Source organism: Nanorana parkeri, unplaced genomic scaffold (assembly GCF_000935625.1).
Source record: "Nanorana parkeri isolate BGI_ZX_2015 unplaced genomic scaffold, ASM93562v1 scaffold721, whole genome shotgun sequence".
Classification (NCBI taxonomy): Eukaryota; Metazoa; Chordata; class Amphibia; order Anura; family Dicroglossidae; genus Nanorana; species Nanorana parkeri.
This window is the reverse complement of record NW_017306989.1, coordinates 105788-123106: the sequence shown is the minus strand read 5'-3', so window position 1 is coordinate 123106 and position 17319 is coordinate 105788. Positions and strand designations below refer to the sequence as shown.

Genomic DNA, 17319 nt, shown 5'->3' with positions numbered 1-17319 from the left:
TCAAAGATGCTTATTGTTAAGGTTTACATACACTTCAACAATAACTGAGCTGAGTGTGTGTTATCTTATCAATATTTACTTCAAACATAGCTCTTGGTTACCATAGCTGAATGGCAGCCATTGTCTGGACACGGTAGCATGCCAGCTGAAAAAAAGAAATCTGTGACATTTAGTCGATTCTAAAGAATCCCAATCTTAGGATGTTTTAGCAGTTGCATTACAGAACATGCTGTTAGCATGAAAGGGACTTTTTAAAGGTCAGCTTCTCCCGTGTCAGAAGATATTTCTCATGCTTTGCTTAGTTCAGGGCTTCTTTTTTTTCCTTTGTGGTCTGATGTATGGAATCATAAATCACATTTCTATAACATAACTTATATTCTATAACTGTATACATTAGCGAGCTGAATAAAAGGCTATTTAGGATACTTGACAGGAATGGTTAAAAGCCAACCAAAATGTGTTTTTTAGTTTGGAGTGGGTAAGAGTCAGAACCGCCGCCATGTTTTTATTGCTGAAACAATAATATAGAAAAAACTTATAGGGACCTTTTAGTGCTATCCTGAGACTGTAATGCCATGCGAACAGGATTCAACCTGCATTACCACTACTAGATGGTGCCGAGGAACACATGATCATGTAAAATCCTTCAATGCCATCTAGTGGCGGTAATGCCATGCGAACAGCATCGCCCACCAAAGAGCTGTACAAATGCTATTTGCACGGTAATGCTGCTACTAGATGGCATTGAGGCGCATACGATCATATATAATCCTTCGGCGACATCTAGTGGCGGTAATGCTATTATAGTACCCTTCACTGGAAACACCTGAACTCAATAATTTTTTGTGGTATCCACATACCTTGGTCTATACAGTGTAGATTCATGGTCTATGTAATCAGTATTGTAGAGTAACTCAGACCAACCAACAGACAGTGGGTGACAGCCGTCTCTCCATCCTCCCAACTGATTCCTTTTCGGAATCAGCTTAAATGTATTACATAAACATGACAGTTTTGTAACATGCGGGTGCATGAAAGGAAATAAAAAATTGCAATGTATCGCTATAAATTTGGAACTTGATACATTTAATGATTACTGAAGCATGGTAATTGTAAGCAGACATTAAAAGACAGTGACTCAGAGAGGAAACAGAGCAGAGATAATGGGAATCAGCAACCTTATTGAGTCTTAACAATCCGAAACTGCAGTGCTGTCTGTGACTTCAGTGAGTCACCAGCAGTACTGCATGAGTGTGCTGTCAGTAACTATTACTCTGAACACTGATTCATGCTATCCAATGAAGCTCTACTTCAATATTTAGGGCAAAGTACTGTATTCTATGCTTAATAGTAAAGTATTTTTTTTAAATTTCCAACACAATCTTTGCACATGGGTTATTTTGGCACTTAAAGGTAGAAGTCACCCAGAATTTACCCGGTTGACCTTATATAGATGGAGGAGGGGGAGTCTGTAGATTAGCAGCTGGCAACTAAGGGAGTAGCCCAGAGAACAGCCAATAGCATGAGAGGATAAAGGCAAAGGTCACATAATAGGTTTAGAATCCATTTTCCCATTTGTTTTCTCTTTGGCCGTTTTGTAGTGCAGATACCTAGAATGGAATTTGGGGCACAGCAGACCATACAATTGGTATGGTACCCAGAAGCACAGGGGGTTCCTGCAGCACATACACAGGTACAGTATTTGTGCTGCAGTGGCAATTTCAAAATTGGTTATATGTATATGGTTTGGGAACCTCTATACAATTGCTAAGAAAGCAGTTTGTTTTTGATAGAGATGAGAAATTGATTTTAGTGCAAAGTTACCAATTTTGCAATCAGGACAATTGTCCCGAATTCCCAAGTCGCACTGCAATGACACGCATGCATTAGGTACCGCACGTCCAGTGCAGGCATACGAACTGTGGCTTGGGAGGCGCGTTTAGGGTACCATTAAAATGAATGTCAATGCAACATACCTCCCACACCAGAATGTACGGTAGGTGCGATTGCATGGTATGTGTATTGCATGGTATGCAATGCGTTAATGACATGGTATTGCATGGTATGCAATGTGTTAATGACACAGTACTATGCGATTAATGCACCGTTCTAGTGTGAACGGGCTCTCAAAAACACTGACATACATACACAACCACAGACACAATCTCACACACTCACAGACATTCTAACAAACACATACACACCCCCAACATTTTTTTTTTTATCCACCCAGTCTCCCTTCCTTACGAAAACTGGAGTGGATCCTCAGCCTGGGTTCCTGTGTGGGCTGCTGTGCTGTGACGAAGCTCCATCCACATGTGTATTGCTTGTACAGCTCCCTTGCGCACCCTGTAGAGGTGCGGGGAGCCAGAATGTGAATGTCACTCCGGTCCAAGCACCTCTACAGGGCACTTGAGGGAGCTGGGAGCAATGCACGTATGGATGGAGCTCCCTCATGGCAATAGCCTCATCCCATCCCACCTCAAGCTGACATTCGGCGCCGGGCAGCATATTCTGAATGGTGGCTTGACACAAGAACTGACAGTGCTGCGCTAGGGGGAGGCTTAGGAGCCTCTCACCTAGAAAAGTAGAAGGCATGCGGCGACCCACTGAACACAGGGTTGCGACCCTGTTTTGGGTCACGACCCACCAGTTGAGAACCAAGGGCTTCAAAAACACATGCTGTTTGTTTATAATCATTATAGGGCCAGAAGACTGCAAAGATCTCCATTTTTATTCTTAATTTTGATAATTAATTTGTTCACAATGCTTATAGATACAAAGGTGGATGAGGACTTGTTATAAAGTGTATTTACTGCTTGTTCAGAATCTGTAAATACTTCAGTGTGCATGATCTGGTCATAGGTTCACTTTAAGTATAATATGCACAAAACAATAAAAGAGATTAAAAAGATCTACTCTTTTTTTTAGAGATCAAAAATTGATAAGAAAACAATCATAATGCCAACAGCAATTTAAATTAAATAGCACAAAACGCTTTCAAACACCATAAAAAAACCTCCAGATTAATAAAATGAAAGTTGCAAAACGGATAAATGCGTGGCCAGCTTGGAGTATGAAAGCTCTTGTTTTTTTAGGTTTACAGGAATCCTTTTTTTAATCTTTGTAATCTATTTTTTTTTTTTTTTAAATCCCATTTATCTGTTTTCTAATTACGTTTTTTGCTTAAAATTTTTTGCCTGAATTAAAAAAACAAACTGGCGCAGTATATAAAAAACACGTAAAATATTCATGAACTCCTCTGTTAATAAGTAATGAAGCAAGTAATAATAATAATAATATGATCATTTATTTATCATATTGTTATTATCATTTATTTATGAACTATTTCCTGTAGACTGTATTGGTTTGAATCTTGCTGCTGCAAGTGAATTTGCCTGGGGGGTTTATGTAAGCTGCTCAGGTTGATGAGCTTGTGTGAATATAGACCTCAAGAATGAAAGTAAGAAGAAAAGAAGAAGAAGAAAAAAAGAAGAGCAACATTTTCTTGCATTTCTAATGGCTTTAGGGAGGTGGAATCAAAATTCTGGTTGTAGAATCTTGAACCAAATTCAGTGAAATCACACATGCTTCAGAAAGTGTACTCCAAGTGACTCTTTTAGGTGTTTTCTGGCTCACCTAAAGCTCAGATCAAAGTGTACCTAACACTAGCAGGGTTATTCACAAAAGGGTGAAGAGTTTGGAGAAGGGAGGAGAAGTGACCAATCTAGGACAAAATAGTTGAACTGGAAAGCGACCTGAATTTGAGATTTTTTGTAAATCAGCTATTTTGTCCTAGATTGTTCACTCTCCTCCCTTCTTCAAACTCTGCACACTTTTGTGAATAATCCTGTCTATATTCACTCACTGTCCACTTTATTAGGTACACCTTGCTAGTTCTGGGTCGGACCCCCTTTTTGTTCAGGACTGTCTCAATTCTTTGTGGCAAAGATTCAACAAGGTGCTGGAAACATTCCTTAGAGTTTGGTCCATATTGACATGATAGTATCACGCAGTTGCTGCACATTTATCATCTGCACATCCGTGATTCAAATCTCCCATTCCACCACATCCCAAAGGTGCTCTATTGGATTGATATCTGGTGACCGTGGAGGCCATTGGAGTACAGTGAACTCATTGTCATGTTCAAGAAACCAGTTTAAGATGAGATTAGCTTTGTGACATGGCACCTTATCCTGCTGGAAGTACCCATCAGAAGATGGATACACTGTGGTCATAAAGGGATGGACATCGTCAGCAACAATACTCAGGTAGGCCGTAATGTACAAACGATGCTCAATAGGTACTAAGGAGCCCAAATTGTGCCAAGGAAATATCCCTCACACCATTACACCACCACCGGCCTGAACCATTGATACAAGACAGAATGGATCCATGCTTTCATGTTGTTTACAACAAATTCTAACCTGCCCATCCAAATATTGCAGCAGAAATCGAGACTCATCAGACCAGGCAACATTTTTCCAATCTTCTATTGTCCAATTTTGGTGAGCCTGTGCAAATTGTAGCCTCTGTTTTCTGCTCTTAGCTGACAGAAGAGGCACCCGGTGTGGTCTTCTGCTGCTGTAGCCCATCTGATTCAAGGTTCAATTTGTTGAGTGTTCAGAGACGGTATTCTGCACACCTCGGATGTAACGAGTGGTTATTGAGTTACTGTTGCCTTTCTATCAGTTTTAACCAGTCTGCCCATTCTCCTCTGACCTCTGACATCCACAAGGCATTTTTCGCCCAGAGAACTGACCCTCACTGAATAATTTCTCTTTTTCGGACCAGGAAACATTCCTTAGAGTTTGGTCCATATTGACATGATAGTATCACGCAGTTGCTGCACATTTATCATCTGCACATCCGTGATTCGAATCTCCTGTTCCACCACATCCCTAATACAATGGCCACTGGGAGTATATTTTCATGTTAAGTGCATTCCAGCAAAAGATTATGTAGGTGTAACACATTGGGGTATTTATTACCGCCCCACATTGCTGCAGCTGAGACTGATGAGCTAAAAATAAGCCTTAAGATGCTCTTACATATTAACAGAAAACGCCAAAAACGTGCTACAAAAAAGGTACTAAAACACTGTCACCCTTGTGTGACGGGGGCCTTAGTGTTTCACAATAAAGACTTTTGTTTGCCTGCCGCTCCACGTGGAATGCTCCTTCTTACACCTACTGTACAAGTATGCATTTATAATGTGCATTGCATGTGTAATTGAATTAACACCCTTTTTAAAATGCATTATTGTATATTACTTTTAATTCCTTATGTGATATTCAAGGTAGGGATAACCATTTACAAGATGAAATTTTTTTTAAAAAATATTGCAATATATAATGAAATATCATATAAAGTAGTATATGGCAGTTTACTAGTCCTTACATGTGGTGACTGAATTTTATTTTTGAGGCTAAGAATGTTTTCAGCAAATACCGAAACTACCTATTGCTTTAGCCAGAAATGCTGTGTCCATGTCACTTCCCATGAACTGGAAGCATGAAACAATGTTCTCTTCCTTCTGTAAACTACTAAACTCCCCATATTCCAGAGATGAAAACAGAGTTGAACTAGGAAGTCTAGCCAGGGTGGCAACTATGGCTCCCTCCATAGATACAGTGCAAAAGTTAGCGTAGCAATGCAGGGAAAGTAAGTGTGTTATTCACTGGATAACCAGGTGAAAATAAAGGTAAAAAAGCCTGAAAAAAAATAAAACAAATGCAGCCATCACATGTAAGGACTGGCAAGCTACATTTTAAAGTACAACTAAAGGCTTTTGTATGAGAATCTAAACATGTGCTAAATCCAGTTACTATGCCTCATAAAGTAACCCAAAAACTAAATTTACCTTACCTGACTGAGCCAATTCCTCCTTTATTTATCTACTAGACTCCATCTAGATAGCAATGGATGGGGATAGGTGTGGCCAGGTGCTGATTGACAAGTTACAGGCTTGTAAATCAGCAGTGACAATGCTGGTGTCCACGCCCTCTAGGTCCAGATTTTACCTGATAGCCAAACTTCATTATGGGCCTGAGCTGTCCATAGGCAGCTGACTGCTGTTCAGGGCTTTGGCTCTCTCTGCTGTAGGAGCCTGCTGCTGTGAGAAAAGGCAGAGTGCTGACAGAACACTAACAGGGTTATTCACAAAGTGGTGAAGAGTTGGGAGAAGGCAGGGGAAGTGAACAATCTAGGACAACATAGGTGACCTGGAAAGTGAGCTGAATTGGAGAATTTTTCCAAATCAGCTATGTTGTCCTAGATTGTTCACTTCTCCTGCCTTCTCCAAACTCTTCACCCTTTTGTGAATAACCCTGTAAAAAAAGGCTGCCAGTTTGCATTTGGGAACCTATTGAGGGGAACCCTGTTAGCCAGTCACAGACCTTACTTTAGTTAATAACATGGGTGAGCAAATGTTTTGTTTTATGCTACAGACCTGCTTTACAAAACACTTCCTACAATAAACCTGTGCAGGACAAACCGGTTTGGACTGAACCTGGGTGTCCCTGTCTTGTGCATGGTTGACCGCTGCTACTACCTCAACCTGCCCCCTTATAGTATTCACATGTTTCATTACATCACATATCCTAAAAATAAGCGGATTATAAAGATTTATTTGTGACAGGTGTCCTTTAAACGGAAATCACTGCACATGACACCAGCATGCAGTGGGCATGAGACATTTCTTGATTTTCCCGCTAAAGGTTTAAGGCCTTTTATCAGCATGCGATTGCGTGTTCAGTCATTTTTCAGCAGCTGCCAGTGGGACGCAAAGGAAATGACACATTCAGCAGAAAGTCAACTGCTGCTAAATGAGATAATATCAGCTGTTCTCTGCGATTCCTCAGCAGTGTTTAATATGCTGTATGCCAACATGATATTGAATTGCTGTGTACATCAACATATAATATAGCAGCACTAACACAAATGTCTTTGTACTGTACATTGTACTTAGAAGAAGGTAAAAACGTAGACAACATTTTGTAGGAAGCCCTTGCTGTTGCTGCAATCAAAATTTTTCATTTACTAGGTTATCTAACGCTTGAGGGGAGTGTAGAGGTTGAATACTTTCTCTGTGAAACAAAAAACATGTTTAAAGTGCACCTGTCCCAAAATATTGAATAAATAAAAATGAAAAAATATAATATTAGTAAAGAGCTTTAAAGTGACACGAAACACAGGAGTTAAATCCTGAAAATGTATTCAAGTCCCTTAACTATTAACAAAAATGTATCTTATTTGTGTATCACTCGGCTGTAGATCCTCCAATCATCTCTGAATTGGTGCTGACACTGTCCTTCCTTCTGGAGGGTGGCTACTTTTGTTCCCCATGGTCCCTGTGTGTGTTGTAAAGTAGTCACCACTCCAAGCTCACTCCCGGGATGGACTACAATGTCATGTTTAGTTTACTAATTTGTATTAAGATTGTAGTCCATCACAGGAGTGGGCTTGGAGCGGTGGCTACTTTACAACACACACACAGGGACCATGGGGAACAAAAGTAGCCCCCCCTCCAGAAGGAAGGACAGTGTCAGCACCAATTCAGAGATGATTTGAGGATCTACAGCTGAGTGATACACAAATACGATAATCCCACATTTTGTGTTGTCTCCAGAAAAGCAATGGAGAGGAAATCTTCCAATGGGAATACTTATTTTGATGACAGTTAACTAAGAGGGGATTTCCCTCTCTTTGGTGCGATTTCTGTTGTGTCTCCAGGTTGGGCAGTAACAGGAAATCTCCCCGATGGGACACAGATGTCAAAGAAAAATTGACCGGTTTTTGGTCATTCGAATATTTATCTCAGAATGTAAAAAATGTTCTGGCTTTTGATATATGTGAAACTTTGATTATTGTAATAGCAGCAAAAGTTCTGAAGCAAAGACTGCAGCTGCTGCTTCGGAATTTCAGGAAAATTCGTACGAATTTTGATTCATAACGAAACGAATCGCACATGTCTACTGCTAACATGTGTGTGTGGGCTGTTGTACATTGACCAAGAGGGGGCAGAGCTGGAACCAGGGAACGCATTGCTCTACTTTCTTTGGGATCCAGGCACATTCAGAACATGAGGATACCAGCAGCTATACGGATTTACCTCAATGATTACAACGCACATTAGCTCCACTCAGGGGCTAGTTAAACATTTATTTAGTTGTAGTGTACCTATAAGGTAAATCGAGGCGACTTTGGCATAGTCAAAATGTTTCCTGGATAGCATTCACAGTATGTGAATCTTTATTCTGCTCCAAAACAAAAGGCATGGCACAGTGCATATGTCCAGCCTGCTCGCTGCTACACAGCTCGGTGAGAATTGTAAGCAATGTGGAGATAGAAAGACATCATTCTGTGCAGTGGTCCAATATTAGGAAAACAAAAAGACTGTGCCAGGGACATGAGTTTGCAAGAACAGATTTTGAAAACAACTAGCCAGGACCGCCAGGGACAATTGGCAATCACTGAATGTTCTTTTGTCTGATTATCATCAGCTGAAATTAATCTAACAAAGCTGCTGCACTTTAGACAGCAGGAATATGAACACATTTCCAGGATATCTTTGTACAAGAGCTAGGTTTTACTGCTAACATTTCCCTTCACTTTTTTAAGTGTGTTGGGCTTTGATGGCTTTTGGCTATTTAAATTAGTATTATTATTTATTTTTTACCCAAAGTTCCCTTTTCTGTAAGTTTGCTCAGGTACCACTTATATACTATGCCTCTATATGCCTCTAATACCATACTACTGTGTTGTATACAGTCCGCTGTTTTTTAAAATGTGGTTAGATTGTAAGCTCTCATGGGCAGGGCCCTCATAACCATCTTGTAACTGTTATGCCTTCCTTATATTGTAAAGTGCTGTGCAAACTGTTGGCGCTATATAAATCCTGTATAATAATAATAATCATAAAAATAATCATTTATAATAAGTTTGCAGAGCAATTTACTCTGCAAATCTCGGTGAATGCTTGTTCGGTGAGAATAGGTTGAAGGTAATATCATGCCACATAATGACCACTAGATGGTGCTGAGGATCCTAGGAAATAAGTAATTATTTCCTAGGATCATCAGCTCCATCTAGTGGCCACATTATATTATTACACTACATTACACTACATTCGATCTGAAAAGATGATATACGAAGAACGTTTGTTTTGGCCTCTATTCGCATAGAACAAACATTCACAGGGGGAATGGTTCGGCAAATTGTTTATAAACAGACTCCATAGATATATCATGTATATAATTATTTGTTTACTAACATTTTAAAGTAAACTTGTTGTGGTCATCAAAGTCAATACAGTAACATTACCAGTAAAGTTAAGGCATTTGTTTTCAGATGGGTGCCTCTGTGCCTGGGTAGCACCCTGCATCTTATGCTCAGACTGTATACAGGGCATTGACCCTTCTTCAAGTCAGTATTGATGTATATCAAAACCCCAATTTTTTATGTTTTAGTTTTGAAAGAGTAGGGAAAGATGGAAACCCCATCATGTTTTTTTGTTGTTGTTGTATAGAAGATTTATTTTCCTCCACTTCCTGTCCCACTGGTACAATAGGAACTGAGGGTCATTCTTTTCTTAATTGCCAAATGAACACTTGTCACCATAAGAAGATTTTCTGTTCTGATGACAGCTCAACATTTTTGATTATCCCTCTCTTTTAGTGCTGGTGACAAGGTTGACTAGGACAATATAGGTGGCACAGCGACTTAGGGGTTAGTGCTTTTGCCTTACAGCACTGGGGGTCCTTGATTCAAATCCCGATCATGACACTATCTGCAAGGAGTTTGCATGTTCTCCCTGTGCTTGCGTGGATTTCCTATGAGTACTCCAATTTCCTCCCACACTCTAAAGACATGTTGGAGGGTTAATTGGCTCCTGTCTAAAATGTTATATAGGGACCTTGATTATAAAAATGATTCTAATCTGTCCCCACCTTTTGCAAAACTGGATTTGGATACACTTAGCCAGACCCCCTGTCATTCAAATACCTGCACTTGCCACTGGGCAGTGGAATGCCAGTATGCACAGACCCAGGGCAGGTCCTTGATATGCACATAGGCACTAACCTAAATGTGCTGCAACAATACTGTTATGGTGCATTTATGAATGAAACTTTCAACCTCTGGTTGCAGGCTTCATTCATGCTGGAACTTCTGTGAGCGCTGCTCGTAAAGAGAGCAGGACCTTGCTGTCACACTGACAGCCCAGCTCTGCAGGTTACACTGGGTGAGTGGATGCAGCTAGACTGTGCCCCCCAGCTACACCCCTCCATTGCCACTGCAACAATCAAGGCAAGTACTTCTTGTGGCTGTGCATCAACCCTGTTCTGATTATGAGGGGTTTCCACTCTGCCATTACATATTTAAATGCATTTTATATTATGGTGAATGCAAAAGGAGGACCTGGAGCAGAAAAAGGTAAGTGGGAACACTCATAAACTTCCAGGTGGGCAGAAACACAGACGGGAACTATAGCATGAAGTTCTTACTGCTGGAATATTCAAGAAGCCAAGGGCTGGTTCAGCCCACCAAACTTCACCTAAAATATCAGTTTTGGGTGGACTGACCATTAAATGTTATCCTATAATCCCCTGCACCTTGAGCAAGAAAGAGTGTGGAATCGTTAAAGAAGAGCCGGACAAATAACATCTTTACCTTTGCAATGGTGCTAACCCCATGCTGCAAGGGTTAAGTGCTCTTTTTGCCTATAGAGCTAAAAGAATAAAGTTATTCTCACCCAAACCATGACCCCGGCTGATACTAGGCTGGTTCCTTCAGCCAAGATCCTCCTCCGCTCCGCTGAGCAGTGACGTGCGGTACCGTTGGTTACTGGTGAGGCATTCCCCAGCCTCGCCCCCAGCACGTCCCAGCCCGCCCAGGCACTGCCCCCGAAACTCTCCCCACCACCCACCGAAACGTCCCAGCCCCAAGCCGGCCCCCAAGCTAGTGTGAAAGAGGAAGGGAGGAGCCTCCTTGTCCCTCACTTGCTCCTCACCGCTGAGGCATCTAGATCAATGGTCTCAGTGTTTTCTTTTTTTCTTTTTTTGATTGGGCACCTTGGACTAATGGTGCTTTGCCATTGGTCCAAGCCATCCACAGAGCTCACGCCTCTAACACAGAGTAGAGGCTGTGACAGCTCTTGTCTCACTAGTTAGGTTACAGAATCAATGGAGAAGCCTGCTGCTGTGTAACCTAACTACCTATCAAAAGCCAGATGCAGCGCTCCCTGTAATTACCTGGTAGCACTCCATTCATGACAGGTTACACAGCGGGGATGATTTCCCTGTTGTGTAACCTGATAGAAGCCGATCTGAATGGAGAAAAAGCTGTCAACTTCAGACTTGAAGCTGACAGCTTTTTCCTCCATAATACTAGGTGAGGCTCTGCCTCACCTGCCTCCCCTGACGGAGGAAGTGAGAACGCCGAGGGATACTCCATTGCTGGAGCGCAGGGAGAGCATGGCTGAAGAGACTAAATGAGCACTTAACCCTTGCAGTGCGGGGGTAGTCCCACTGCAAGGGTTAAGATTTTATTTGCTCAGAGTCCTCTTCAAGTAAAGTAGAGACCCAATAAATTCCATTACTAGGCCATTTCTAATGCTGCATGAGTTATGAATATTAGTCCAGTAGAGTGAATGTTGATCGAGTGGATTTTCTGATTCGCTTATCACTGACTACCGCACTTTGCACATCATCATTGGCATAGCGTCTCATTGAAGAAACCTGAAAGTGTTAAAACTGCATTTGCGAATGTTTCATGCCTAGACAACAGATACGAGAACAGAGTGGCAATAAATGGATTCCGCAGCTTTGAAAAATAAAACTGTAACATGCCTCAGCATGACTAGCAGATCAAAGACAATAAAATGAAGCAGAAACGGCTTATATCCAAAATATCATCATATGACAATGGCACGTGTAGAAGTGCCTGAGTCCCTCCACTGTGTTTTTCCTCTCAGGCATAATTTAGATACAGATCATTACTTGTAATAATGTAATTTCATCATTACTATTTAATCTTCTCTTCTAGTACACAATGTTAATAAATAGAATAACGTTCTTCTCTTGTTATGCTAATTAGATGACAGGGTGCACTTGTTCTCTATAGCCCATTAGCTGGCATTAGTTCATAAAAGATATTTGGGGATCCTTTTAAACACGCATGCACAGCAAACACCACTGGTCATATGAACATGGAAATTCCCATGGAAATCTAAATACATTTTATAATAAATATATGGGAACTCCTGTACCTGCCAATGGATTTGCATTTCTCTACAGCTAGTGCAGAGATGACACAGCACTGCCAGGCTGGTGAACTGATTTTTTTCTGCTTCAGTTAAGTGATACAGCTAGGCCACTTCCCAATGGAGGCCGCCCTCTCCAGTAGCATGGTCACCTAGGAGCGGTTCACCCCTCTGGAACGCACTGGAATGCAACTCAGCTGGCTCCCTGCGTTCAGTGGCTGGCGGGGTGTGGCGGTGCAGTGAAGTCAATGGCTCTGCAGCTACGCCCCCCCGCAAGCAGTGCGGTCGTCTGCAGTGGAACGTGTGGCACATTAGTGCCTGCGTTCCTGTCCACTACGATCTGCAAAAATGCTGCAAGCACTGTGGGCAAGGGACGTGGCTGCTGTGCCATTAACCTCAATGCACCGCCATACCCCCTCCCGCCCATGATCGCAGGAAGCCAGCCGGGTTCCATTTCAGTGCGTTCTGCCTCTGGAACGCACTCTGTGTGGTGTGAACCGGCCCTTATAGTTTTCTCTAGATGTGCTTGTGACAGGGTGGCAATGCAGGAGAACAATTGTCAGACAGGGAGAGGTCATTGTCACCCTATAACAGGATGTATCTGACACTTGAATTTAATGGCACGATTACCATATATTATTTTAATGAAAGCTGCACATTCAAAAAGGTTTGAAGATACCTTTGAAATGATGTTAGCATTTTAATGTTTAAATGAGTATATTTTAAATGTAATAATGGTTGTGGGGATTTTAGAAACAAAATCTGTACTAACTCCTTATAATAATAAATCCCCATCCACAGCAGATGCGGTGGCCTCCATTATTCAATAGATGCCAACACAAGGACATCTGAAAATGAATGGGTGGGAATGGGAGCAGTTTGCACTAGTGCGTTGCATCGCGTTGTGCTGCCCTCTGCTGAAAAAAAAAAGTACAGCGGGCTCTAAATTCTATCAGGGCAACGCAACGGATTGGTGTGAACTGCTAACGTGTGTCAACGAAGGGCAGAACCAATATCTTATATAGCTTAGTGTAAGAATTAAACCAGAAAAAAACACCCCCCCCCTTCCCAACAAAACCCAATGTAACACAATGCAACAGATGTCAATGCACTATATAGACTCAAGTCAACATACCTCCATTGACTTGCATTTTTGGCTCCAATTCCACTGTAAATGCATCCTTAAAGTTACACTCCTGTGCTGCAACATTTAGAAACTGCATAAGGCTGCTCGCAAGGCACGATGTTATTAATTGTTAGCATCACACCCTATAACTTGCTACGAAGTTACAATGTAGTAGTATGATCACTGAGGGCCGGTGCACGCCTATGTGACAATTTTGCACGTGATCGGTGCACACCTACATGACTCCTGACCGCGCGGCAATCCGCGCGGTCAGGAGTCATGTAGGTGTGCACCGATCACGCTGTGGGTGCCATTATTTTCCAATGGCACCCAAGTCGCGCCGGGCAGATCGAGCAGTTTCCCCGCTGCGATTCTGCCCGTGCTTCTGAACACGATTGCGGCTAAAACAGCAACGCGTCGTGTATCGCAGAACAAAGGTACAACTGGTGGGGTGTTGCATAGGTGTGCACCGGCCCTTGGGGTGAGGAGACTGACAAAATGCTTACTCCTGCCTGCAGCAGACTGATGACATCATCTCAGTCAAGACAAAGGATGACTTGTAAATGATAAAAGGTGGAGCTATTCAGAAAAGGTATACTATTGCTATGCATAGCGACATGTCGAGAATGTATTCATGTAGACTTGTAAATTTACTGAAAGGTCCACTTTCATGCATACAAGTGTCTATAACCAACCCATCAGATTGTGCCTGAATGTAGGATGCGTCAGGAAAAAATGGTTGCAATGTGCATTGAGTGTGCAGGGCGAAGTTTCGTTACGACAATATTATGACATATTATATATTAATCCTGATATTTGAAAAAATTAAGTCTTAGTTTCTTCTTAAAATATTTAATCATTGCCAGCGAGATAAAAAATAATTAAATTAGCTGTTTTCCTCTCTTGCGTAATTAATCACAACATGGTGTAACACGGTTTTGATTAAATAGTGTGAAATATTCATAAAAAGCTGATTTCTGCGGGGATGTGTTCACTTAATAATGATACATCAATGAAAATATTTCTGAAATGTTAAATAATAAAATGATTTCTGGTCAGTGTGTCCTAACACAATCTCAATGTCTTTCTGCAGATCAGGCCCTCCGATAGGAAGCCATGCTTGGATATTGATAGCCATTTTTCAACTAGCCATGGATTTTATAATTTGTGAATCGGGGTCGCCGAGTACGGCGTACAGATATCTACAGCGACCATCGCTGGAACATAGGATACAAAACACAGCATTATGGAACCCAAAGGGAAGGCCAAAGCCAAGAAGTCAGAAGTATTTTTGGAGTCCGTTTACAAACTTACAGCAGGGCGGTGGTTCTCAGCTGGAATCACAGCATTTAAATTTGTATCATAAAGACTTTGACAGCAGTTTTTCTAGAAATGTGCCATTACAGTACTCCACAGGAGCAAAAACACTTCGTTCAACGCAAGGACTAAGAGACTTGCTTAAAATTACTCATTTGAAAAGGGGTAAGAGACAGCTCCAAAGAAGAAGTTGGAATAACTTAAGGCCTTTCTTGGACCTTGAAAGTCAGCCCACCACCATGTCGGAGTTTATTTTATGGGGGCCGACAGGGGACGATGACTTTGTGGAGTCCAGCACAATCCCTGGGATTTATGAGACCACAAGAACCTCTACCACGCCAGCTAGGACGACTTTGGTGGGGACCACAACGTCCACCACTAGCTCCACAACCACGCAGTCTAAAGACCTGACGTCACAGAACCCTGTGGTGCACAGGGGCAAAAAAACACCTGGAAGGATTAGCACAACAGAACCGTACCCTGGAAATGGGAAAGCTGCTAGACCACCAAGGATACCCAATGACACCTCAGGTATAGTACAAATTAAAAATGCTTTATCATTGTATTATTTATTGTTAAATGACATTTAAACCTAAACTCCAGGGAAATAGAAATATACACAGAGAAAATACATCTATGAGATCTGTTTTATCTGAGCAAGGATTTGCATTTTTGTCTATGAAGTTCTGAGGTATACACATCTCTGCCACACATCACAGGCCTATCTATCAGGGCAGGAGACCTGATTTTTCTCTACTCCAGGTAAGTAACACTTATAGGTCTTGTCTTTCTTACAATTTGGACAGTGAAGGAGAAGCAGAAGAATGCTCTTTCCTCCTATCAACATACTTCTCGCACTTCAGCACACCTTTGGGTCTTTTATTTTGGCCTAGAGTTCAGCTTTAAAGCATTTGTGGCCTAAAAAAAAATATTTGATCCTTATTTTAAAGCGTATCAAGGCTCAAGCAAACGTACATTTCAAAAAAGGAAAGACAAGTCATTAATGGATGATATATCACTTATACTAGACATTCTACAGCTTTTCTCAATTTTTCACTTTGTCATCTATTTCATAATACTATGAGGCAGGTGCCACATTTGTGGGGAAACAGGCTATATCTAGGTAGCTTCTTCGGTACCTATGCCTCTCCCGCATGATGATGCCATTATTGTTATCAAGTGATCAGAGGTAGGAGTTGGCGGGATTCACTGATGGTGTAACCACAATAAATCATGCTTGTTAGACCTGGCTAAGCAGCCAAAGATACATTTTAAATAACCGGTAAAGTGACACTAAACTTAGGAGTTAAATCTTAAAAATGCATCCAAGTACCTTAACTATTAACAACAATGTATCTTATTTGTATATCACTTGGCTGTAGATCCTCAAATCATCTCTGAATTGGTGCTTACACTGTCCTTCCTTCTGGAGGGGGGCTACTTTTGTTCTCCATGGACCCTGTGTGTGTTGTAAAGTAGTCACTGCTCCAAGCTCACTTCCGTGATAGACTACAATCTCATGTTTGGTTTACTAATTTGTATTGCAATTGCAGACCATCCCGGGAGCAAGCTTGGAGCAGTGACTACCTTTTCAATACACACCGGGACCATGGGGGACAAAAGTAGCCACCCTCCAGAATGAATGACAGTGTCAGCACCCATTCAGAGATGTTCTGCAGATAAATGATACACAGATAAGGTTCAGTATTGTCAATAGGTAAGGCACTTGAATGCATTTTTAAGGTTTAACTCCTGAGTTTAGTGTCACTTTAAATCTAAAAAAAACATATTTCTGGAAAATATACTCATATAAAATATTTTCCCATTTTAAAAAAAACAAACATTAAAAGGGTTCCAAAAAACAATCATGTATAGAAACAACCAGGAATTTTATGACATTTTAAAGGGCCTTATCTTGTGATATTTATTGATTTGTTGAATCACCAGTGCCTTACTAAATCCAGAGTCCAGTGCGTTACTAAGTCTAGAAACCAGTGCGTTACTAAGTCCTAAATCTAGTGCATTACTTAGTTCTGAGTCCAGTGCGTTACTAAGTCTAGAGTCTAGTACGTTACTAAGACCTAAATCTAGTGCATTACTTAGCCCTGAGTCCAGTGCGTTACTAAGTTTTAAATCTAGTGCATTACTTAGTCCAGAGTCTAGTGTGTTACTAAGTCCTGAGTCCAATGTGCTACTTAGTCCTGAGTTCAGTGTGTTACTAAGTCCCGAGTACAGTGCTTTACTAAGTCCTGAGTTCAGTGCGTTACTAAGTCCTGAGTCCAGTGCGTTACTAACTCCAGAGTCCAGTACGTTACTAAGACCTAAATCAAGTGCATTACTTAGTCCAGAGTCCAGTGCGTTACTAAGTCATTAGTCCAGTGCATTACTAAGTCCTGAGTCCAATTCAAACCCTGTTATGCATTACTGTATAATGTATTGCTGGGATTTGTAGTCCCCCTACAGCCGGTGCCATTTTGCATTAGAGTATTAGCTCCTATGTACAGAAACTAATATGACTTGCTCACTGTTCTCAATACAGCACTGCAGTATATGTCAGAGCTATATACATGTATAATAATAGTGTGAGAATGTGGGGGACCACAAGTCATGCCAC

At 41.4% G+C, this 17319-nt stretch overlaps 1 protein-coding gene across 2 annotated transcripts in view; it reads left to right on the top strand.

Moving 5' to 3' along the window:
- AJAP1 (adherens junctions associated protein 1) overlaps positions 1-17319 on the top strand; it is a 176870-nt gene that overhangs the window by 68342 nt on the left and 91209 nt on the right. For both annotated transcript variants that reach the window (XM_018564082.1, XM_018564083.1), the window contains exon 2: positions 14482-15236. In XM_018564082.1, coding sequence (XP_018419584.1) covers positions 14482-15236 — 755 coding nt within the window. The remainder of the gene's footprint in view (positions 1-14481; positions 15237-17319) is intronic.